Here is a 26,694-nt window from a genome sequence, read left to right on the forward strand (position 1 = left end):
ATTCAAAGTTTGCAATTTCAATCAGTTGCTATAGCGCCCCCCTTTGGCCAATTGGTGTAATATTGCTTCATTCACATCCTCCCATGACCCTCTACCACTGTGCCAAATTTCACATGGATTGACCAAGTCAGTGAGGAGAAAAACGTGGAACAGACACACACACAGAGACAGAGTTTTCGTCAAGATAAGATCAAGCTGTGGCTTTGTTTTTTTACACCTTGATTTTTTTTTTATTGGGGACAACAAATGCACATGTTCTAAATATCGAGGGGGACTTGTCCCCTGTGTCCCCCCTGAAATTTACGCCTTCGTGTGTATGCATTTGTGTCTCTTTATATGTATCACATCTTTTACATTGCTGTATTTTTAACATAACATTTGAACAAAATTCACATGATCGCTGGCACCAACATCATTCAAATGCTTTTGTCAGCACAAAACTCTGCAGAGGAGTTTAATCAGCGTGTGCTCATAAAGAAAACATACACACACTCACCCACACACACATACATGAACAGCCCAGAGCTGCCAGTTTAGCAGTGTGAGCAATACATACAGTATGCTGGCGGAAAAAGTAGTAAAACAAATGCCTGTAAAACGTCTCGCGGTGCTGGCAGCAGCACCTAATGGGGTGTGGTGCCATGTGTAAGGCCTGTTAAATTTATACGCATTAACAGCTGAAATCTGACTGTTGGTTTATCTGGATGTCATCTGAAAGTACAGGATGTTATAATGTTAAACTGTGTAAACTGTTTCCTTTGTCCCTCGCTGGCTCATTTCCAGCTTTTCCGATCGCATCATTCCAGTGTATTCCCAGAGGAAAATTGAATTCTCTGAGACGTCCCTCCACTACGGGCTTAAAAATGCTGGAATAGGGAAAACAGACAAACACGGTGTTGTGCTCTTTATTTCCATCTTTATCTATGAATTATTAACACTGCACATCAAGTTGGGCATATAAGACATCAGTCCGCTGGAATTCAGAAATGTTCCTCCATAGAAAATGTTGTGTTTTGATGTGTTTTGAGTTTTCGTATTTCAGGGCAGACCCATAAATGCCCCACAATCAATATAATCAATGTGTTGATGGTTGATGTGTGAACTCAACATGCCTCTACTCTTTTTTCTTTACAGAGATTGAGGCTAAGGAGGCTTGCGATTGGCTTAGAGCAGCGGGATTTCCACAGTACGCCCAGCTCTATGAAGGTAACACACACACACACACACACACACATGAACACACACAGTAGCCAAAGCCCAGCATTTACCCAGCTGCCTTTTTTACACAAAGACTTCCCCTTCAAATCCCCCCTTTTGTTTAATCCTGCGTCTGATTTTCTCTCTCTCTCTTAGTTTTTCCATCATCTCTGTTTTTCTCTTTTTCTGCCATCCCTCCATCCTCGTATCCTCATCTTCTGGGCCTCTGTGTTCTATTTCCAGGCTTCAGTTCCTGTCCAGAGGGAGGGGTCATGGGAAAGGCCTTGTTATCACTGCTGGGACTCTCATAGCTTCTTTTTCTCTCGTCTTTCTTCCACCTTTCTCCAGCCTGCATTTTTTTTAACCATCTTTTTCTGTCTGTCTGTCTGTCCATCTATCTTTTTATCAGGTCTTTTCCTTCTCCTTGCGTCCGTCTTGCCCTCTTTGCACCTCTCTGGAAAGCCTACAGGCGGTCATTTATGTGATGATCATCGGGTCTCTTTATACAGTTGAGGCACAAACAGGAAGTGGCCCCAGTAATCTAAGAAGTAGCTCTTAAAATCCAAGTCTTGCTTTAGCAGCACACACACACACACACACACACACAAACACACACACACACTGCGCTTCTCTGAGAACCGCTGTGAGCTCCAGTAATGTGGGGTTATGGATGTCGGCCTCTGGGACTCTGTGGCTGCTCCCGGGTGCACATGATGCCTGCAGTCTGCCACCACACACAGAGAATCGCCAAAATAAAAAGCTTGAGTCATTTTGGCATTGTGTGGAATTCAAGCTATTTGGGGGGTTTAAAAGTGTGTGCGCATGTGTGCGTGTTCTGTAAACTTCATATACAGATGACAGGTGTTAACAGCGGTTGTGCCGTACTTCACAGACTTCATTAACGGTTAACTGGCAAAGAAAACTGCGGTTTCCTGTCAGTCATTAACTAACAGAACTCTCTGTCCCTCGTTGTCTTCTTCCTGTTTTCTCACAGATTCCCAGTTTCCAATTGACATTTCCTCAGTTAAAAGGGACCACGACTTTTTGGACCGGGATCTGGTGGAGCCTCTATGTCGGTGAGGGCAAACACATATGTAAACTTCACTCTCTGGTGTGCACAAAATCACTTCTCCCCCCCCCCGTTACCCCGTCCTGTACCTGTCCCTGCAGCCTGGTGCTGACCGCTAATCATTAGATGTCTGACCCCGACCCCTAATGACCTCCCCGTCCCTGTCTCCCGCTCAGGCTCCCTAGTCTTTGATCTGGTCTCCTCCCCTCCCCTCTGCCACGCTCTGATCTCCCATTCAAAGAGCAGAGACCCTCAGGGGGCATAAAGGGGGGGCTGAGGGTGATGGGGAAGCAGTGAGGGGATGCCAGTTTTTTCTACCAGATGGCTTTGAGTGTGTATTTTAAGTCCCTTTGCACACATCTCTGATCTTTTTGTTTCACATCTCCCATTCCTCCTTTCTCACTGAAGTTTTCCCCGCTTGCATCAGCCTAACCCTTACCTTTTCTCCTCTTGTCAGTTCACCTCCACCTCCTATGGGAGAGGAGGGTGTGGTAATTATAGCGTTAGTGATTCCCATTTTCTAAAAGCTATATTGTGAGAGAAAACACATCGGACCGCCTGAGAATGTCTCAAGAGCTGTTAGACACGAGCTCCCTCTTGTCGCTCTTTACATTGCTTTCATTCCCAGGATTGTATAAATTTTAGATGATACATAAATAATAGATTTTACATGTATTGCTATATGTTTGAAGACTACATAGTGTGTTGAGCATACACTTAAAAATCTGTGTGGATATATTCAACCAGGAAAAAGTGTTTGCACCATCCTGCAGCAGAAACACAGGGCGTGGAGACAACAGCGGTTCCTTCCTTATATTTTCTAACTTGGATGTTTACTCAAAGCAAGAGAGACACTTGCTATGACAGCTTGCTGTTTCATATCTGTATTTTTTTCTGGTTTATATGTAGCCACAAACAATCCCTTGTCTGCCACTTTGTATGAGAGGACAGGGAAAGTAAACAGTGAACAAAAGAGGATTTCTCAGCGTGCTATTAGAGGCTGAAATCTTTTAAATGACAGAGGTCACAAGCCCCAAAACATGTTTTAATGATCCCATCTTGAAAGGCACCAACACAGACACCACCCTCCTAACCAGCCGCTGCTCACATCCACTGGGGTGCAGAGAGAAGGGGGGGGGGGGGGACTTTTTGGTGAGGAGGTTTGCCCCCAGCTGCGCTCCAGATTATAGAAGTGGGAGGGGGTGACAGATGAAGGGAGGAGGGAGGGAAGTGGAGAGGAGGAGCCGGCTGGGTTTCAGGGGAGATGCGCTTGTTGAGGGTGGGGATCAGTCCTAGAGGAGTGATGACAGAGAAGGAGAGGGCTGGGAGAAAGGGATTGAAACCATCAGAAGTAAAGGGAGAGAGTGGCAGTGAGGAGTGAGATAGTGTTACAGTCCAGACAGAAACACACAGCAGCAGACAGAGCATATCCAACCTACCAGCCCCAGCTCGTTTAACTGACTGTGTTTGTGTTGCAGGCGTCTAAATACTCTGAACAAGTGTGCCTCCATGAAACTGGATGTCAGCCACCCCAAGAAGAAAGTAAGACAAATTCTTTTCACTGTGAGCCAACATTTTGACAAACTCTTTGTTAGTGTTTTGCTGATGCTTTGTCAGCTGTCACGAAATAGAAACATGTTCCCACAGTATCTCTGTGGAGGGTTTCGCAGTTTGAATTTTGTTTATTACTTGTCAGTGAATCTGTGTCTAGCTGGTCAGTTATTTGCCTGGTCAGTGTACATGTGAAAATGTGATACTATCTTGCTCCCAATGCTTGGGACAGTATGACATGTAAACATTAGTGGTGTCTTTCCCGGCTGAGCTGTAACATTAGCTAGCTCAGTGGTGCTAGGTGAGCTAGCATTAGATGCACACTTCCTTCTGAAAGAAAGAGACATTTTTCATATATAAGGGATTTCTTGTGAAAAACTACTTGGCAAGAATTCTAATTCTGATCAATCAACCAATCAATCAATTTTATTTATAAAGCCCAATATCACAAATCACAATTTGCCTCACAGGGCTTTACAGCATATGACATCCCTCTGTTCTTTGGACCCTCACAGCGGATAAGGAAAAACTCCCCAAAAAAATCCCTTTAACTCTGAAACGACATCTGCTAACTGTTCAGGAGAAAGAAAATAGTTCCTGCATGAAACTACTCACAACAAGGAGTGTGGATGATCTTGACTAAACGGGTCATGACTTCTGGAAAGAGACATTGCTGTTGAGTTTTTCAAATGTATTTTTGGTGCTTTGAGCACCACAAGCTCAGTGCCATCATTCCATTATATTGGAGAGAAGGCAGACATCTCTATGGACGATATCCTCAACACTCAGCAACTCACATCAAAAAACAGTCCAGACTGATAAACAGCACTACAGGTTAAGAAAAGAAAATATTTTTCATTTTTGAGTGAGCTGTCCCTTTAACTGGAGTGCGTTTGCATTTGGTCCAGTTGATTTAAGGCTGCTGAAAATTCTGTCATTCAAACTGGATTCATGAGGAGTAGCTGACACCATGGCAAATGTTCCCCCATCATAGAACAGCATAGGACACATATGACAGATGAAATCCAGCTGTGGTGTCAACTAATGCTCATGTTCAGATATTTCTGTTCACACGTAGAATTGATGATGATGGACACATCTACAAACCCTTCTTTTATGGCTCCATAGGGTGATGACTCTGATGAAGATGACCCGTTGGCCATCAGTAAAAGGTGGACGTTCGAGTGGAGCAGCCGACGTTGGTCTCGCCTCCAAGACTTCCTGTTGGACAGCACCAATGAGAGCAGCCCGACAGGTCAGGGGGAGGGTCTGCTGCACAGCACAGTGAGCAGTGAGAGCATGCTGACGGACCTGAGTGAGCAGGAGATCACTGAAATCTCCTCGCTGCACAGTGAGGACTCCGCCTCTGCCATGCCTGACTCGATATCTATGGCATCTCTGTCCGCCTCCTACCAACCACCCAGGGATCTTCCACACTACAACTCCCTGCCAATCAAGAGCAGCCGCCACGGGCAAGGGGGGCGGAGTAAAGCCAAAGAGTTTTTGCGTCGCATGGAAATAATGCGCACTTGGGGGCCGTCAACGAGGCGGAAAAGCTCAAATTGCAGACCGCCACTGGTCATCAGTGAGCCGGTGTTACAGGGCGAGGAGCCTCACGCACTGCAGGTGCTTCAGTGTACTCCCATCAGCCAACTAGAACAAAGCACTCAAAACAACTACCAAACTGATGGTGAAACCTCCTCTGTCCCCCTTACCAATGACTGCGAAAACCAATCCACGGTGAGTGTGAGCCCCAGCAGTGAGACAGTGGTGCCCAGAGTGAAGGAGCCCGTGTGTACAAAACACCGCACTGCCAACAAGAGAAGCAGCATGTATCTGGAGGACATGGTGCTGCCTTCTCAAGGTAAGAAGACTGAGGGACAGAACCAGTTTGGCAGAAACCAGTTTCGCTCATATGAAAACCTCCTCATCACCGTCCCCAAAGACCATAAACCAGGCACCTTTCCAAAAGCTCTATCCATAGAGAGCCTGGCGCCTTCCCCCGGTGACGAGAACAATGGCCCCAAGACACGGGGCCACACTTCTCAACCCAACAATGGCCTAGGTGAGCCCTGGTCTGGTAAACCTCTGTCCAAGCCCCCCTGTCCTGGAGCTCCACGGGGCAGCAGGGTGAGTGTTTATGACAACGTCCCGGGCTCCCACCTTTACGCCAGCACAGGAGACCTGCTGGACTTAGAGAAAGAGGACAATCTGTTCCCTCACTTAGATGACATCATCCAGCATGTCAGCGGTCTGCAGCAAATAGTGGACCACTGGAGCCGCAGTGTGCTGCCTGAGGGTGAGACAGGGGAGGGGGAGGAGGAAGGGGAGGGCAGGACCACTCCCAGCGAAGGCGAGAGAGATGGGGTCTCCTTAAATGACACTGATTCGACAGGAACCAGTCGGGAGAGGCGGGACTCTGGAGTCGGGGCCTCACTGACAAGACCACGGTATGTTATTATTACAGACAGGAAATGTGGCCAAAACAATGATAATAACACCCAAGCTGTAATTATGCTTTAAATACACTTAGTAATGCTTTTACATCGTCTGAATCACTCTGTCTCATTCTTTACTGGCATTTTCTCCCCTGTCCCAGTCTACGATGGCCCAGTTTCAGAACCTCTGATCATCTCAACCAGCCGGCGTCTTCACTGCAGATCAGTAACCAATCAGCGGGCCAGCTCAGCCTGCTGCAGAAGTTCTCTTTGCTCCGCCTCACCGCCATCATGGAGAAATACTCAATGTCTAATAAACATGGATGGACATGGTGGGTACACACTCTCTACATGGTGGCTATTAGCTCTTATTGTTTGCATTAATTTATTATTAAGGGAATTTAAAAGATGCAATGTGGGGAAATTTAGGCATGGATAGTGTCTGAAAATGTGTTCAACCTCTGGTTCAGACTCTCACTCTTGTTCCATGCCAGCTAAGGAAGATTCGTGCTGTATGTGTGTGACATGTTTTTGAAAAGCCTCTGTTATTGTTAGTGCTTCCTTCAGTTTATCTAAGTCACAGCTGAAACAGCAGGACCATATGCACCTTCACACAAAGCCTTCCTATCAGCGTGATCTACCACACTGATACTGGCTGTTACAATGGGTTTGCGCAGGACTAAAGACCTCACTGATCAAAAACTGGACTTAGATTCTCGGGATTTCCTTCAAACTTGGTTTTTCACCCACGTGGGCGTAGCTGTGCAGCGCATGTTTCGGCAAGCTCCGTGACTGTCTCAGCCCGTGCTCTGAGTGCATGTCCTGAGTCCTGAGTGTGCACCTTTGTCAGAATACAGAGCAACAATCCTGATTTTTTTTTTGTTCTGATGAAAATAAGTGAATGGAAGTTTGAGTTGCAAAGTCTGGGCTAGTTTTATTTCTAAAGCTTAGAAAATTAGACAAACTAGACTGAATAATACACACATACAATATGAGATTAGTTCATTTGCAGCATGTTAAGTATCGAAGCATACAAAATAAATTATTCATTTCTTTGTATATCTGATCTCACACCTATCGTGTGAACACAATGATCGTCTACCTCGTAAGCCCATTTGGGCAGACACCACACAGACATGACCTCAAGTAAGAAACCTCTGTCATTTTAGATTCTGATCTCAATTTTAAAGCTCATTTTAATTCATTAACGAAAACGGCATTTTATCATTTACGCAATATAGCTAAGGTACGACCTCCACTGAGCCACTATAATGCCGTTTCCAGTCGTCGTGACTATTCTAACGCCCTACACACTGGCCTACCTAAAACTGCCATTGCAAAACTACAGGCCATTCAGAATGCTGCTGCCAGAGCTTTAACAAAAACGAAAAAGAAACCATATAGCTCCAGTTTTACATAACCTACACTGGCTCCCGATATCTTTTAGAATTGATTTGAAAACCCTTCTATTGGTTTTTAAGGCTCTTAATGGCTTTGCCCGCTCCTATATAATAGACTCCCTATCATCTTATGTTCTCTGTTTTAATATTTTAATTACTTGATTAATTATTGATTTATTAATTTATGGTTTTATTTCTTTGCTGTTTGTCTCTGCTGCTGAATTGTGAAGCACTTTGTGCTGCATTCTGTGCTTGAAAGGTGCCATATAAATAAAGTTCATTCATTCATCTGTTAATGCAAGATACTACATCGATACTAGAATAAAGACCCTCGGCATCTGAGTAGAGTTTTTTTGTTGGACATAATTTAGTCCATCTAATTTCAATATATTTTAGCACTATTTAGTTGCACATATTTTCTAGCATAACCTTGTGATGGTCAAATTGAGAATTAATCAGCTGTCAGGTAAAAGTCATTTGAAAATCTGCAGGGAAGTTTAATGTTAGTTGTGGTTGCAGCCATGCCAACAGTACAAGGAGCAATAATCTAAGTGTATGTTTGTAAATCAGTGATCACAAAAATGATTAAATCATCTCAGTTTAAAGTTACAGTTAGGCGTGAGGTCTCTTACAGGTTTAATCTTGATGTCAAGGCAAAGATTAGGTTTAATTTTTTAGGTTGCAGTTTTGATAGCTTATCCAAAATGTGATGAGATGACCCAACACAAGCCGACGAAAATGCACATCAGGCACACAACACTGTGATGCAGGACGTAAGGCACTGCCCTCGGGTGAAATACCAAACATTTAAGGGGTCCCTTAGATTCTCAGCTGCACACCACAAGCCAACAGTTGCCATGACCCGCAAACACAAGCACATCCTTGTGCTGCTAACGATCACTCCTGTTAGTTTTTATTACGCCCAAGAGGAAAATTCTGTTGACCAGCACGTACGTGAAGAGAGAGATAATGAAAGCACAGGCAGCTCTTTCTCCCACACACTTCCCTAATTGTTTTCTGTCTGTCGCTCCCAGGTCTGTGCCCAAGTTTATGAAGCGTATGAAGGTGCCAGACTACAAAGAGAAGAGTGTGTTTGGTGTTCCCCTCATCATCCATGTCCAGCGCTGTGGCTTTCCGCTCCCTCTGTGTTTACAGCAGGCCCTCAGCCACCTCAGAACTCACTGTCTGGACCAGGTGAGACAGGAAAACAGTATTTAGAGTGTGTGCATTTCCTCTGACCATAGTGCTACTCAGCGGTGGAATGTAATCAAGTACATTTACTCGAGTACTTCCCTATTATGATACTTTGTTTGTCTTCCATCGTCCTTGTTGGTTTCGTCTGACTCTTCTTCCCTTCCTGTCTCAGGTGGGATTGTTCCGCAAATCTGGCGTGAAGTCTCGTATCCAGGCTCTGAGGCAGCAGTGTGAGATGTCCCCCGACTCCGTGAGCTACGAGGACCAGTCCGCTTACGACGTGGCCGACATGGTCAAACAGTTCTTCAGAGACTTGCCGGAGCCTCTGCTAACAAGCAAGCTGGGGGAAACCTTCCTGCACATTTACCAGTGTAAGTCACCTCGGGGCTGTAAACGCTGTAACGTGTCGTCGCAGCTGAAGTCATCTGCCTCGGAGGATGTGACTGTAAATGGTTTTAATTGTTCAGCTGGCCAGTCAGCAAACTGTGTGTCATCTGTTTCAAGTTACCACAGATGTGATTTTTTAAAATTATTATCATGGGATGTATCACTTTCTGGACACCATTTGTCAAATCTAACACAGACAGTGTTTGACATAAAAAGTACATTTCAACCTATTTACTGTATGCATGATTTTTGTCTATGAAATGTGCTCATGTGCAATAAGAAGAACGTAGTCTGTCATCCATCATTCTCCTCACTTCCTCTTTTCTTTCTCCTTCAGATGTCCCAAAGGAGCAGAGATTACAGGCCATCAGAGCGGCCATTTTGCTGATGCCAGATGAAAACAGGGAGGTTCTGCAGACGTTGCTCTGCTTCCTGCGTGACGTCACTTCCCTGGTGGAGGAGAACCAGATGACGCCGATGAACCTGGCTGTTTGTCTGGGACCTTCGCTCTTCCACCTCAGCATACTGAAAAACGAGACACTGTCACCAAGGTGCGTTCACGAATAGATAAACACACTGATGCTAACAGAGAAAAGCACCCTTGACCCAGCTACACCGGCCTGCAAAGACTTGATTAATGAAATTTTGCATGTCATTAATTTAGGGAAAATAGCCTTGGCAGTGCAAAATAAATTACAAAGTGGGGTCTAAAAGAAGATTATATCCTGAGTATATAATTTAAGATACAATTTGACGCCACATTATTTACGTTACTCCTCTTCTTCTTCCTTTTTAAACATTTTTTTATAAATAGAGGCAAATTGTCATTAGAGGAAGAGTTCACCCCAAATTCAAAAATACATATTTTTCCTCTTCCCTGTAGTGCTGTTTATCAGTCCAGGTGTGCTGTGGAATTTTGTGATAACCTCACATTATTATGGCAATATTCAGCTGGGCCTATACAAAAGGGTTATCAATGTATTTTTTATTGACTGTATCAGTATGTAAAATGCACCGATTTCCTAATAAAAAGGCAAAGAAATTAAAAATATAATTTAATTTAATTCAATTTTTTAAAAAAACATTCACGTGGGAACCTAGTGTCGCTATTCACGTGTGGGTATTACAAGAGTGTGACACATCAAAAGCCCTGATTGGCAGCCAGTGCAGTCTAGATTGCTTTGGTGTGAGCTGCTGAGTGTTGGAGACATCAGCCATAGAGTTGTCTGCCTTCTCTACAATATAATGGAACTAAATGGCATTTGAGCGAAGGCAGACGTCTCTACAGTTGATATCTCCGACACTCTGCAACTCACACGAAAAAAATCTAGATTCATAAATAGCACTCCAGCTGAGAGGAAAAATATGTTTGTTTTTTCAAGTATATTTATTGACATTTCTTCTTTCTACAAACAACATCGAACAGCTTAACACAACATTGGTCTNAGAGTTGTCTGCCTTCTCTACAATATAATGGAACTAAATGGCATTTGAGCGAAGGCAGACGTCTCTACAGTTGATATCTCCGACACTCTGCAACTCACACGAAAAAAATCTAGATTCATAAATAGCACTCAATAGCAAGTGTTGAAGCCACAGTATAGTTTGAGAAACAGAGGTATGGAGTCAGTATTTTCATGAATCGTCCCTTTGTGGAGCGAAGCAAACCGCTTATGTATTCAAGAGGTAAACACTCCATGATTATCTTGTGCCAGTTTGCCTTAGAAGTCCGTTTGTCACGTATCCTTGACAGAAAGATATTCTTCCTCGCAGCATGTGCAAGAATATCGCACAATCTGTTAGAACACCCAACAGCAGCATCTTGACATGGGCGACCCAGGGGTAAAGAGACAGGATTCATACATTAGGCAACACCAAGAATTTTCCCCATATCCTGTAGGATATCTACCCAGTGTGCTTGTATTTTAGGACAGAGCCAGACACAATGTGTATAAGTCCTACTGAGATTTTACATTTTAGACAGAGGTGAAACTTTGGGGTTCATTTTATGTCTTTTACTGGGAGAGATTTCTTATATGGTTCCATATCAAATTTCATTCATCAGGTTCATAAAATATGTATGTTTAGTTTTTGGGGTGAACTGACCCCTTAAGCTAAAATAAAACCAGCTCTCTCTACCACTGTCATTACTATCATGGTGTCTCATTTGCCTCTGCGTAATTTGCCAACATGACAAAATCAAACTTCTCCCATGTTATTTTATGTACTGTTAGTTGCTGTTCATCCTGCAGCTTGCATCAAGGCTTTATATATGTATAAACCTCCTTATACCTCAACAAGTGCATTCCTTTGCCCTTCAGTGTAAATGCTAACATGATTTATTTTCTGCATATTCTGTATGATTTATCCTCCTCAAGGTCAATCCAGAGGAAGTACACCACAGGCCGCCCCGATCAGAAAGACCTGAATGAGAACCTGGCAGCCACCCAGGGCCTGGCGCACATGATCACCGAGTGTCAGCGTCTCTTTCAGGTCAGGATTTACGATTTACAGATTGATTTGATTGCGTGTATATCGTCCATACAGGATGGCTTAACTGCTACTTTTATGATTGTTTTCATACGAGCGAAAACTGATAAATGACTGACAGAAGCTGTACAATTCATTTTGTTGACAAAGAAATAATGTATGACTACGTCTCAGTATGTGACATTAACAGACAAAAATAACTACCTGAAGTGGAGTTATGTTTCCCCTGCTGAGTTGTTATTATCCAAGGCCTCGGTATAATTGTGTTTAATGAGCTTATTTCTAAAGCTGTGTATCATCATTACCTTGAGCCTGTCAGTGCGTACAGTACACCGCCGCTGTCAGTGAAAAGCTTTCAGGGACAAAGAAAAACAGACTTGATCACCATGCAGTTTTGAGTTGAATCTGGTTTTTATAAGAGCAAGAACGATAGAATCTTCTTAACCTTCAGAGGAAAGGATCATTATTCCAAAACATAAAGGTGACCATGGCTAGGGTTTACACTTGACTGTAGCTGCTCTGGCTTGTTTTTTAAATGATGTCAGTGTATGTGCTGTTGCTCAAATGGCAAGGGGACACCCAGTCATATTGCACTTCCTTTTAATTTAATTATCAATGTCTATTTTCTGCTTTAGAGACGGTAGCACTTAGACCTGAGCTGTTGAGGCACGATGTGATGTGACTCACGTCCTTTGGCTTTTCCCCAGATCCCAGAGGAGATGGTGACCCAGTCTCGCAACTCCTACATGGAGGCTGAGCTGATGGTGCCCCCGCTGGACGAGCTGTGCAAGGCTCACGAGGAGGAGGTGGATGACGACGAGGTGGAGGAGGATGAGGAGGGGTCTTATCACGCGCACATAGAGAGGCTGGTCCAGAACCTGCTGGAAGAGGCCAGAGATAAGAGCAAAGGCTGGGTGTCTCGCTCAACTACTGACCACACAGACCTGGCATTTAAAAAGGTATGTGGCCGTTGATGTTCTGGAATATGGTGGTATTTTGAGAGGGGGCAGCAGAGAAGGAAAGAGAGAAGAGAATACTGGGAGTTAACGACTCAAGTGGAAACCTGATCGTAAACTCCAGAGGTTTAGTGAGCTGAAAAAAGGGCAATTAAAGGATGTTCAGATTATGCATGATCAGATAATGTATGAATCTCCTTTGTACACTGTTACAGTAACACTCATTATCTGTTTGTGTGCAAGGTGGGAGATGGCAACCCTTTGAGGCGATGGCGAGCGTGTGTTGAGGTGCCTGCAACTCCCACTGAGGTGCTGCAGCGACTGCTGAGAGAGCGCCCTCTATGGCAGACTGAACTACATCAGGAGAAGGTTCTGGAGACGCTGGATAAACAGACGGACGTGTACCAGTACTCCTGCTGCAACATGGCGCCTCAACCCAACTGTGACTTTGTGGTACTAAGGTCAGGATTTATGAGTTTAAATATCTGCATGTTTTTTGTGATTTGGAGTTTGTTATCAATGCATATAAGAAGTATGCACACTTAACAACAGGTATTTTAAGACTATTATTATTCAAAATATTCTGCTCAAACATTCCCTAGAATAAGTTAATGATGGTTATTTTTAATGGTTTCCTCATGTTTTCGAGACCAACATTTTGAATATTTAAATATCTACAGAGTCTAACTGCAGTACCTACAATTGAGTTATGACTGAAATTAAAGCTTTGGATATCTGTTCTATCTTGTGACAATATTTTCTGGTTCAATCTTGTTCTATTCAAGAGAAACTAGGGTGTAAAAACTACAAAATCCAACCAAAAATCCAAGACAAACTGCAGGAAGAAGAGTCATTGCAATCTGTCTTGGGTTCTTGGAGATTGGGGATTCCACTTGAGCTAGGAAAATCACAGTTAGTGTATTATGACAAATGGTGAACATGAGAATAATGAGAATGTGGATGATGGACAAAATAATTAATAGCATGAGAATGACCATAGCAAGATTAGGGATGAAGATGATGATGTCAAGTGATCTTAATTTTGGTCAAACCTGATGAGGTGAGTATTACAACAAATAATTCTTGCGGGTTGCTTAAAATTGGCTCTGTCACTACTTAAAACAGACATCTATGAATGAAACAAATACAAATTCAATCCAGTAATAAATGGAAACAGTTTGTTGCGTTATTGAAAAATATGAAGCAAAGCTTTTGATTTACTGTTTCATCTATGTCCCAACCCTCGCCTCTGGTCATGAGCTCTGGGTAGTGACCGAAAGAATGAGATAGTGGATACAAGCGGCTGAAATGAGTTTCCTCCATGGGGTGGCTGGGCTCAGCCTTAGAGATAGGGTAAGGGGCTCGGACATCCAGAGGGAGCTCGGAGTAGAGCCGCTGCTCCGTCGTATTGAAAGGAGTCAGTTGAGGTGGTTCGGGCATCTGACATTAGAGGGCATGTGCCACTGGTAGGAGGCCCAGGGGTAGACCCAGAACACGCTGAAAGGATTACATATCTCATCTGGCCTGGGAACACCTTGGGGTCCCCCAGGAGGAACTGGAAAGCATTGCTGGGGAGAGGGTGCTTTGCTTGGCCTGCTGCCTCCGTGACCCGACCCTGGATATGCAGATGAAAATGAATGAATGAGTGAATAAAAAAGATGAAACACCAAAACTGTAGTTACTGCACTTTTTTGCCATTTAAAGTAATACAAAGTCAGAATGCAGTAACTATAATTTTAGTTTAGTTTGGGGGTTAGAGGTGAAATCATTGGTCATGATTTTTAGGCATAAAAATTATTTTATGAATTGTTTTATCTATTCAATAACTTCACTACCACTTTTCTACCAAAACATTGCCAATCATTGCCATTTTCCTCAGGTTCAATCTTAACGTAGTTTCCGTGGTTAGCCTTTGTAGGGCAGATTAGTCGATGGTGTACTACTTGAAATCTAGATAAATAAGAGTTACTAAACAATATCTCAGATTCCAACATTGAATGTGTAACTAAACTCACCGCTTTTCTCTTTTTTTGACACTCCGCCCCCTCAGATCATGGCGTACAGACCTGAGTAAAGGCTCCTGTGCGCTGGTGTGTGTGTCCGTCGAGCATGATGACAGCCCACGTATGGGAGCAGTGAGGGCCGTTGTGCTGGAGTCACAGTACCTCCTCGAGCCCTATGGGACTGGGAGGACCAGGCTCACACACATCTCCAGAGTGGACCTCAGGTGTGGGCGGACTTCAAGCGCTCTCAGAGTAAATTGTTTAATAAACACTGCAGTCATTAACGTGCGTTATTTGCTACTCTTGTCACAGGGGAAGATCTCCAGAATGGTACAACAAAGCATTTGGTCACCTTTGCATCAATGAGGCCCAGAGGATCCGCTCCTCGTTTCACCCACCAGATCAGACGAGCACCGAGGCCAAGATCTGAACCCCAGAAATCATGCTTCATCTCGGGTCACACTGTCCGAGCAGCTGGGCCTGAGACCCAGTGATCCAGGAGGGGAATCATCCAGGCGGTGGACTTTAGTGTCTTTTCACTCTGCTGCACCACGCTGAGCTTCACTGTACTGAGTTACAGTCATTCACACACAGAGAGGGGAGTATCTATAGTCATGTATCTCAGTAATTCCACAGAACACCATATCACTACTTATTTATCTCATAAATTATGATTTTCTGTGCCATTTTTTGCCCCACGGAACAAACGTCAGTTTCCCAATTCCAAATATGAAACAGCTAATTTGATTTTCTTTGAATGGCCTTTGATGTTTCATATAATTGGCTCATAACCATTCGCGTTATCGAAAGAATGAGGTTGATTGCTCTGGGTCATTCTTCCAAATCCTCATCTACCAATCCAATATCTTGCAAAAAAAAACATAATGACCTAATAAAGCAGCCAGCACCAGAAGGCGTGATCATGAGATGGTTGCAGTCTCTATCACGTTAATCTGATATTACTGAAACTGATTTTATAGTGTGTAGAAATGGCACAAAGGTTACTCACACTTAAAGGAGAAAACCCATATTTGTATTGATTACTTTGAGAAATCTATCATCTTTTTAAAATGTCACATGGCCTGGCAGTGAATTCAATCAGTCAATTTTTTCCTCTCAGACGTATTATTGAGCAGACCTGAGAAAGCGGGACACATTAACCCCTGATCTGCTTTTGCCACAGTCAATCAAAATCTATTAAATAAAATACACTAAGAAAATCAGATATTGCCATTGTATGCCTGTAAAAGCCACATTTTTTTAAATTAATTTGCCCGTCTGTAAACTAATGCTCCTACAAAGATTTGAACATATATTCTTATATATGCACATTTGTAAAACGCACTTAATTGCGATCAAGTCTCCTCCACATAAAGACCCATAAATCCAGGTGCTCTATAGAAATATTCCCACCAATATGAATGATAGGGTCAGTACCATATGGCTGCATGTCAGGTGTGAAAAGTGCACTAGTTCAGGAAAACATAAGCACACGAAGGAAACAGGAAACACTCATCGGGTCCATAAATGTGCTTTATACATCGTGTTGGATATCACTGTTGATTTAGCTCTGTCACTATTTTCAGTGTTCATCTTACCTAAATGTTATTTTAAAGTTATTATTGTCATTATATCGATGTATGTTGTATCACCTTTTTTTGCTGTCATGTTATACAATGTCTAAGACATGTGACCATTTCACTGCTTCTGGGAAGCATGTTTGAAACTGTGTGCGTGTATGTGTGTGTGCCCGTGTATCTGCATTTTAGATACAGCCTGTATTGTAATTATAAATGACGCTTTCTGTGCCAGCAGATAGAACATCATAGCTTTTCAGGGTCTTCCTATCATATTGATATGCTGAAATGTGAACTCCGACACACACCATCCTACTAAAGCAATAGCAGACTAGAGCTTGCTCTGCCATGGCACTGCCTTGGCTCTTTTTTTTGTGTTTCGGCTGTAGGCGTTGCTATGGTGTTGCTATGATACAATATCTCTACAGTGCCACCCAAAATCCTGCGTGGATGCTGTTCGCTGGTGAGTGAGGGTGCATGTGTGTGTGTGTTTGTGTAAATATGTGTGTATGAGAGAGAAAACAAAGAGTGAGTGACTTTGACGTGAGCCCTCGGCTGTGTGGGGAGAGGCTCCAAACCTAGCTGCGTAGCTGAGACCAGGAAGATTTACGCTTGGTTATTTCTGACAAAGTGACAGAAAACAGAACAATTGTTTCTAAACAAGAAAATAAAAAATCTAAGAATTCAAACAAACACATTGTCCTGTGTGGAAATGTTCTTCAGCCTACATCACACGTGACGTTCTCCTTGTCATGTTCTCTTATGTCCATTGAGTGGTGCTGTTGCCCTGCTGTAATCTGAAGGTCATGAATGAATCTGCCAAGTATGCCATGAAAAATGTTAATGTGAGTGTATGAGGATTCATCAAGGGGGTTTCTCTTTGGAGGTTTCCACTGTTCCCCCCCTCTGTGTCCTTTCAATGACTGTATGCAGGAAACTGAACCTCCACAGCTCGAATCAATACTCAATCACATTTACCTACTTAGCCGTGTTATTGGGGACTGGCAGAGGGCGATGAAGTTGTTGTAATACAAACACAGCAATCCCTGTAAGCTTGGATCTCTGCTAGTTTTAGTAACGACGCAGAAATGAGTGAAACACTGCTTTAACTTCTACCTCATTTAACATGTCAGTGATTTTATCTAGAAAGTAGGGCACACTGTCACAGCCCCTGAATATCAATGATCCTCTCACTGTGGATGCACCACTACTCCATGGAGTCTGACAAATGAGGGACATCATGTTGCACATTACACCATGAGGTGAATCAAGCATTGATTTTATCTACATACTCCTTATGAAGATGGGTAGACTTTCGAAGCAGATGTTGACATTATGAAGACATGGACTGTGCGTAAAAAGAACAATGATATGACAGGGCTGGCTCAGATAAGTTGCAGAGGAGATTTATATCACCAGCATTGTTTTTCTCCACACAGGGTGACCCTTGGAAGAGGTTTTAAGGGTGACCTCCTCTGGAGAAAAGAGGAAGTGCATGTCCGGCAGCTACTGCCCAAAAAGTCTTCATATACCCGGTGCAATTTGAAATTGTCCACATGTTTAAACACAGGGAATTAATCTTATATTAATGGATAGAGAAGAGTGTCAGTGCTCCAGGAATATAATGCTATGGCGATGAGATATACTGTCACTAAAATGGTGCAACATGAGGGGAAACAAAAGTGAGTATCCATGGATTTTGTGACGTTTATCACGCTTTGATTTAGAGGATAATCATGCTGTAACATTTAAACTTCAATTTCCATAACTTGCAGGGCTTTGACTACAGTAAACACAAAGTAAAAGCCCAGAGTTGCCATGGAATTAGCTGTGCGCTACAAGTTGAGCTCTATTTTTAGCCTGTGTTTGTGCACATTTTTGCCAAATTGGCACCATTAAAAGCATGCCGAATTAAGTATTGGCAGTTTCTGTTTGGGATGCACCCATGTATGTACGGGAAACTATCACTGGAGTGCTCTGATACTGAAGAATACTTAAAATGTGATGATTCTCTGGTGAGTTCTGGAGTAACAAGGAGCTCTTTTTTCTTATTTCTAAGCGGATTTATGGACTCTTAATCGCAAAGTGTAAGTACCACTGAATCCAAAAAAATATGTGCAGCCTATTATGTATAATATGACTGATTTAGGACTCAGAGAAGGATTGCTGCTCACAAACTCAGAGGTAAACATGGCAGCCAAGTCAGGAGTTTTAGGTAAATCATGGAAAATGACATTGGCCTAAACAAATTAAAGACTTTAAATTTAATTTTTTGGCATGATATTGGTGATGACACAATCAAGGCAGATAGAAAGATAAGTGTTTAAAGATTAAATTTATGTTGACACCAACGAGAGGTTACCCCTTTATAATGGAAGTAGGCCAGTGGTTCCCAACTGGTTCAGCCACTGGGCCCCGATTTCTCCTTAGTCATTGGTTCAAGGTTTGTCCATGTCATCCAGTTAGTTTGCTGTCTCTGTCAGGTAGCTGTCCATTAGTCACTCACCCTACAGCAGGAAAAGGCACTTAAAAATAAAAGTTCTGTGCTAGAATTTCACTGTACTTCAAAATAAAGTGTTTTTTTACAAACCTGACATGTTCGTGAGTCACTTGCGGTCCATTCATGGTCGACCTATGACCCAATTTTGGACCATAACCTACCAGTTAGGAACCACTGGAGTAGGCTATACCGAAGGCCACATAACCATTGCTTAACATGCCATTTTCAAAGATTGTGGTAGATCATCGCACACACTTTGTGTAGTGCCCTTTGAGGAACACCAAAGAAAACACTGGTTAAAAATATAAAGCAAGTTGTGTGTCAAAAAAGTTTTTCAGTTATTCATTCAAAGGTCTAACTGGGATATTACATCGGTTTAAAAAGTTTTAGATTTTTTTTAGTAAATAATTCTTGGATAGTAAATACTTTGGTTATCAAAACCAATACACATGCCATAACTGGTTTTAATCTAAAGGTCCAGTGTGCAGGATTTAGGGGGAAATATTGGCACAAATAAAATATGATATAATAAGTATGTTTTCTTTAGTGTGTAATCACCTGAAACCAGGGGCCTGTTGTTCGAAACCTAGATAAGGGATTAAGCCGGGATATGTTGGTTATCCTGGCTTAATTTAGCATTGATTCAGTTGTTCGAAAGCAGAGGCACATATGTTGCCATGGATATTTATTCTGTGCACTTAGCCTGGTCCCGACCAGGCTAACAACCAGGCTTTGTTTAGCCTGGTGCCTTATCTGTCCAGTCAGCTTTCACTGCGATTGGAAATCAATGTGTTTTACCGTCATTTCATGTTCTTATGTACGTATTTGCCTCATTTTTGAACAAAATACATTAAGCCTACAATAATAAAAAAAAACATTTAACATTTAAAACATTATTTTTGTCATAGCCCAAACATACTTTGACCTGCACATATCTTTACCAATAAAAAGGATTAATTGTTGGAATAAACATACAAGTAGGTGTATTTGGCATTAACACAATTAGTGGTTAGGTATCATAACTGTATGACCTTCCCAAATTATATTCCCAGTTAACTGGACCAATAACTCCAGTGTACTTTACATCAATGAATGAAAACATGAAGATGATACCACAATATTCTTTGACCTCATTTTATTTAAATGAAAAATACTGTAATCAGTCACTGTCTGCTTTGAGCTGTGGAGAGAGAGAGAAATAATATTGATTAATACATTGCATCACAGTCATGCTTACAATGTGCATTAAAATTACTTACTTCTTTCTGTAGTTTCTTAATTTCCAAGTCCAGTTTCCGTAAGGTCTTTCTTTTGTCTGTCAAGCTCCATGTCCTGCAGCTTTCTCTTTTCACACTGGAGCTTGACATGTGCCAGTGCTCTCTGCTCCCTCAGATGACTTGCTTTTATCTTAAGCAATTTATACTTTTTATAAAAACAAAACATGAATACAATCCTGATATAAGCAGCTATTTAATGAAACTGCAAAAAGCCGCTATTTTAACAAAACACCTTATAAAGGCAGCTATTTTAACAACAACAACAAAAAAAACTCATTAAAAGGCAGCTGTTTTGGGGGCATCGGTGGCTTAGTGGCAGAGCAGGCGCCCCATGTATAAGGCTATTGCCGCAGTGGCCTGGGTTTGAATCCTGCCAGTGGCCCTTTGCCTCATGTCATCTCCCCCTCATGCTTACCTGGCCTCTCCATGAAAGGCAAAAAAGGCAACTATTTTAACAAAAAAAACCTTATTAAGGCAACTATTTTAACTAAAAACGTGCTAAAAAAAAGTATGACAAATAATGTGATCAGTCACTGTCTGATTGGAGCTGGGGAGAGAAAGAGAGAAAAAACATTGATTAATACATTGCGTCATGCTTACAATGTGCATTAGAATCACTTGCTTCTTTCTCTAGTTTCTTAATTTCTAAGTCCAATTTCCTTTAGGTTTTTCTTTTAATTTGTCAATTTGTCTTACACTGCAAGACAATCCAAAGTCAGACAGTCCACATAACACCAATGGTTGATTAATGAATGAATAAAATGATTGATTCCATGTACAGTATACTGGAATAATGTACCTTGTATGAAGAAGGCACCAGGATGGACTTAGGGGAATTTGTCCAGCCTCGCTTTTCCACTTATCCTGGATTGTTTAATTCTACTTTCGAACAACAGGCCCCAGGAATCATGTTTTTGGTGTTAACCTTAGATGGAGCTGTTTATATCTACATACAGAGCGGGTCCTCTTCCAAGAAGTCCACCATGTTGTTTCTACAGTAGCCCAGAAGGACAAACCAAACAGGGCCTTTCGCATTTTTTCTGTCATTCTCCTACACGGGAGAAGTTTCAGTTGGTTGCTGTCTGCAATATCACTGCGAGATGCAGGGGCGTAAATATAGACAGTGCAGTCGGGCGGTTGCACTGGGGCCCATGAGATGAGGGGCCCATAGAGAGAGCGGACCCTCCAACAATATGTAGGGCAGAAATTGGGACCTCGTGAGTAATTCAGATTGCCAAGAACTCTCATTAAATAAAGAATAGTGCAATTTGCTATAGGCTAAAAAAACAGACAAATCCATCCCCATCATGGTTTTATTTTCTTTCTTCTTTTTTTTGTAAAATAGTAGCAACCTATAACAAAATTTGTCATAAAAATATTCTTATTCAATACAAACTATTAATGGGTCATTACAAAAACTATAAATTAAATGAATAATTCCTTATTTTCTTCTTATTGTCATATACATATATGCGATGATCATTTCTGGGTGATGTACTGTATATGTTAGTGTTATCCAATGTCAAGTCTCCCTCTGATCATGTGACGATAAGATTATATGGAAACTAGTTCAGGCGCATAAATAGCAGCTAGCATGCACTTGGACCCGTCATAATGGCGTGCACTGGGGCCCGTTGGAACTACCTTACGCCACTGGCTAAATGCCACTAAATCCTACACACTAAACCTTAAATAGTACATTAGTATATGATTTCTGAATGCAGAAAATGCCTATAGCCTGTGCATTATAGCATTCTTTGAGAAAATATACTTGAGTATACTTTGTATGCTTAAGTTGTCACAACACTAATCAGTTTTGTCTTGCTGTCCTTTCATTTTTCTTATGTTCTCTCCTCCATCACAGAAAAATTGTTGTAGGAGTGATGGCTAATCTTAACCCGGCCTCGCTTATGTAACTCTCTAATTAAGAGACCAAAATAGCAGGATATGAAAAAAAAACAACCCCTTATCTCCAATCATTAAAGAGAGCAACATGATTCACACTTTCTGAAGAATCCAGTTGGATTTTGTAGCGATGAACTTTGGATGTTGTTTAATGTTGTTGCTCTTTATCTGCACCACATTCGCATTATAAAGGCGAGCAGGGAGAGAGGGAGAGAGACGGGGGAAACAGATGTATCTCCTCTGAGACTGGCTAATCCACTGTCTTCTTCCAGACAACCATGATAAGGTCATTAATGAATAAATTATCCAATGAATGAATTATTGATGAGACCATGTTGGCTGTTGTGTATCCTTGAGTGTATGCTCTGGTATTTGGCATACTATAACCAAAAGTTTGCACAATTAATGACACAAAATTAGTGAAGCATGTGCTGAACATCTCAAAAGAAGCAATACGGGAAACAAAAATCTGTCGCTTCTTTTCAGTACATGGGGTCGACAGCTGGAGCTCGTTAGATGTAAAGTCTGTCTTTGAGTAAAATGTTGCTGCAGACTGCATTGGATAATAAACCCAGACTGAAATCTGTGCCATAATGGGCACAAATATCCCTACAGACGTGGTAGACGTGATGATGACACTATATCTGCAGTATATTTCATATGTATATTAACTTCCCAAGGTCCCTGATCACCTTTGTTACTTTCTTTGTTACTTTCATGGCAAACAGGTTGAGCATGACCATGAGGAATGCATTATAGATGTGTCAAGTCGTGGAGTTCAGTGTTCTTGGTGGTGTAAATGAGAAGTATAGTGCAACCCTGTGAGGTCATTTCAAGCCCTATAGGTTTGGAAGCATTGCCACTTTTTATATACACCAGTATGGAAATCTTCTGAGCCAAAACAGCTGGACATTTGAATCAAGATTCAGGGTTAGCGTAATGCAATGTGGACAAGGGCATAATGTTTTGGTTGGAGATCTACTGAAAACACAAGGACGAAAAAGCCACTGAACAGGTGAGCATGTACTGTACTGCATAAGTAATTGCTTTGCTGCAGTGCGTAACATAACTGATTCGTTCCAGCACTTGATGGAGCCCTTTCTCACAGCAGAAAGGGCAGATTTGTGGCACTAAAAGCACAAGTGCAACTAATAACATCAGTGATGGCTCCACTCCTTTTAGGTGAACCACATCAGTAATCCAGCGAGCACAATACGAGGACCCTGGAACAAGAATAGCTAATAGAAATTCAGCCATGGCTCGTGTTACATCTTTTTTTTTGACAAGTCAATATGCCACAAGAAAGGTCTATCGCACATTGTAACAAAACTGGAACCCTCTCTCAGGCTCGTTGGCCCCCGTGCCTCACCTGAAAACACTTTAGCTCATTAAGTTTGTCCCTCTCATGTATCACTATTATTTGAGTCACAGAGCTAAGCAACCGATTTTCAAAAAAAATAATACCCAGCTTTCTTTGCAAAACCCAGAAGGTCGTTTTTTAACACTTACTGCTTTTCTGAAGGTATTTTAAGAATCCTCAGACTCCTGTAACCCCTGGATGAAAAACTATTCAGTCTCTCGCACGAAAAAAATAAATTGGATTCACATAGCCAGGAAAGACATAATTCCTTTCTCGTTTCCCAAAAAAGGTTTAATTTTGGTTCAAGCTGTACAAATTGACCACGCATATATGTCATTCCTAACTACCATCTTTGTTCACATTTAAAAAGAGAGGTGCAATTAAAGACACAGGTTTGAAATTTTTCTTATCATCCAGCGAGCCGATTATGTTTTCATTCAGATGTTAACAAGAGTGTTTAAGGATCCTAAAAATATCTTCAAAACATCGTTAAGTCATGTTAAATGACCTTCAGTGTTTTTCAGAGATTGCCAGGTAATTATTTTTGAGAAAATTGGATGCTTAGCGCTGTGAGCAGCCCAGTCGCCAATATAAAACGTTGGCATTGTAGCTTTCTGCCAACCACAGATATGTTACATTTCTATGTTTCATACCAACATTTTGTAAGTGGCATAGCTCTGACTACATGTATATGAGCTGAGGTTCTCATCAGGAGTGGATGATGTGAGACTTATAAGACGTCTGCCAAGACAGCTGGAGACTGCGGTTTGAGACAAACAAGCAACAGGAGCAGTATTTAATTTTACAGGAACAGGTCGGGACATTTTCAGCCATGTTTGTGGCGACAAAACTGGGTACAGTAAAACTTCAATTAGTAGCCCCTGCTATTATTTGCTTATATCACTGAAATCAACGGGCCTATATTTTGGACAGGTGTCTAAATGACAGGCCTTTAATTCCTTTCACACAAAACTGTTCAGCAAAGATCAGGAAATACAGTCAAATTGTTTATGTAAACCAGTATGAATATTATTTGTTTTAAAATTAGACTTAAGATAATATATCAGTTATGAATCATTCATTTGATCTAGCTAGAGAGAGTAAGCCATGGTACTTGAGGATTTTGGCACCTGGCATACTGACACAACACAACTTCATCCTGTTAAAACAATACTCACAACTTGGATTTATGAAAAAACCCTTTGATTCATTTGATCTGAGGATCCTCATGGACTGAAGGAATATGAGTAACTCATAGGGTAATCGAGGAAAGGGCACATAATTTGAGGTAGCCAGCACCCCGCTTTTTATACATCTGAAGAATAAACCAGACCAGGCGTCTAATTGAGACAGGCGTTTATTTGTCAAAATGTGTAGCCACACTGGGCTAGTAAAAGTGAATGGGCTGTTAATTGAAGTTTGATGGTATTTTAAACCAAAACATGATGTTTTCCTAACATTCATTAAACATTTTTGTGTCTGACCTAACCATGAAAACTGAAATGCAAAGAAATGTAAAGTTTCAACATATCCCGTACTTATGAAACATACAAATTTAACATATTCGGGGGCGTCGGTGGCTTAGTGGTAGAGCAGGCGCCCCATGTACAAGGCTGTTGCCGCAGCGGCCCGGGCTCGAATCCAGCCTGTGGCCCTTTGCTGCATGTCACCCCCCCTCTCTCTCTCTCCCCCTCACACTTACCTGTCCTGTCCATTAAAGGCAAAATGCCCTAAAAAATATCTTAAAATTTTTTCATTTTTTAACATATTCGTGGTTTGCAGAAATGTACAATGACAACATTTAGGGAGCGATCACACCAAGATGAAACACTAGAAACGCAACGCCAGTAAAAGCATTGTTTTCCTATGATACAGCGTGTCTGACCGGCGTTCAAGCGTATTTTTAGACAGGCGTTTTTCCGGCGTCTTTTAAGACACACGTTTTTGTAGACGCTTCTTTTTAGACGCGTGTAGACGCTGAAAAGTTAAAATATTTTCATATATTATCACCCCCTTAGTCTGGTGCAGGGATAGGCAACTAGGCTCTAGAGCTGCATTTGGCTTTCAGGTAGTGGCTCCCTTTCAAGTCAAGTCAAGTCAAATCAAGTCAAGTCAAGTCAAGTCAGGTCAAATCAAATCAAATCAAATCAAATCATCTCACCAACCATACAACAGTCATACAGGTAAAACGAAATAGTGTTTGCAGGGGGTCGTTCCAACACTAAATTAATAAATACTAATACCCTAGAATAGACATCAATAAAATACAACAAAACCGTAACTATACAATAAATCACAAACTAAAAGTCCAGTATGATGCTCACACATCACACATCAGCAGTGACCATTTTCAGAAAAAATGACAATTGGCATATTCTGGGATGGTCAACACTCACAGAAAAGTCTTTCGCTTTGACTCCCTCACGGGCTGCTGCGACTGTGTGCGCCGCCATGACAACCCTGTGGCTTTGACAAAAGATAATATGGAAAATGTTTGTTTGTTTCTTTCTTTACATTTTAATTTTCCTATTGTATTGCCTGGCACCTTTTCCCATAAATTTCGTTGATGGGCGAATTAAGATTTACTAGGCTGTGTTACTTACATTATAAGGCTCAAATATGTTTTGTGGCTCCACACAGATTTATTTATTTATTTAGGCCAAAAATGGCTCTTTTGATTGTAAAGGTTGCCAACCCCTGGTCTGGCGGATGGGTTGCTTTGACTCACATGTACCGTAGTGGTAATATATGAGGGGCACAAACTGGGGCTAGTGTAGAATGTGTCATGTTTCCAGTTAGTGATCGCTTGTAGGCTGGCAGTGGCAACTCGGGGGTATTTTAAGATGAAGGTTTTTAAGGATGATTTAGTGAAATTTTGGTATGTTATTAAAATTAGCATGATTTTATTTTGTACACATAATTAAAACATCATGTAAACAAAACACACAATGTGCTACATATCTTAAATGTTTTACCAAACCAATACTATTTTGATATGTGAGACAGATGGAGCCAGCCCGACATGTACAGCTGGTGATACTGCACTGACAAAACATTTAGTGTTACTCCTGTTTATTGTAAAGTGGCCTTTAATTCTGTTCATGCCATTTTAAGACTGCCTCAGCTTTACACTTTTATGTTAAATTTAAACCTGTAATAGCTGATTGTTTTTAGCAGTTTTAGGGCAGTGGAAACAAGCTGTGAACACACTGACATATTACCACCTTTTAAATTCACAAGACAAACCCGTCAAAAAACAGTTCCTTATATACACATTTAGAAGTTACAGAACAGCAGGATCATTTATTTGGAGTTGCGTCTCTAGACACCTGATAAATAAAGCCCAATATTGACTGTCTTTTAGCTCCGTCTCTACTGACTCCTGAGGGA

At 41.7% G+C, this 26,694-nt stretch overlaps 1 protein-coding gene across 5 annotated transcripts in view; it reads left to right on the top strand.

Annotated features, from left to right (window-relative positions):
• LOC126387970 (stAR-related lipid transfer protein 13-like) overlaps positions 1-16,954 on the top strand; it is a 72,619-nt gene extending 55,665 nt beyond the window's left edge. For all 5 annotated transcript variants that reach the window (XM_050040795.1, XM_050040798.1, XM_050040799.1 and 2 more), the window contains 13 exons: positions 1,135-1,206; positions 2,192-2,273; positions 3,745-3,808; positions 4,946-6,267; positions 6,417-6,587; positions 8,690-8,849; positions 9,022-9,220; positions 9,574-9,787; positions 11,615-11,729; positions 12,434-12,685; positions 12,926-13,143; positions 14,733-14,909; positions 14,998-16,954. In XM_050040795.1, coding sequence (XP_049896752.1) covers positions 1,135-1,206; positions 2,192-2,273; positions 3,745-3,808; positions 4,946-6,267; positions 6,417-6,587; positions 8,690-8,849; positions 9,022-9,220; positions 9,574-9,787; positions 11,615-11,729; positions 12,434-12,685; positions 12,926-13,143; positions 14,733-14,909; positions 14,998-15,115 — 3,164 coding nt within the window. In that variant the 3' untranslated portion in view covers positions 15,116-16,954. The remainder of the gene's footprint in view (positions 1-1,134; positions 1,207-2,191; positions 2,274-3,744; positions 3,809-4,945; positions 6,268-6,416; positions 6,588-8,689; positions 8,850-9,021; positions 9,221-9,573; positions 9,788-11,614; positions 11,730-12,433; positions 12,686-12,925; positions 13,144-14,732; positions 14,910-14,997) is intronic.
• Positions 16,955-26,694: the final 9,740 nt, after the last annotated feature.

Source organism: Epinephelus moara, chromosome 3, assembly GCF_006386435.1.
Source record: "Epinephelus moara isolate mb chromosome 3, YSFRI_EMoa_1.0, whole genome shotgun sequence".
Taxonomy (NCBI): Eukaryota; Metazoa; Chordata; class Actinopteri; order Perciformes; family Serranidae; genus Epinephelus; species Epinephelus moara.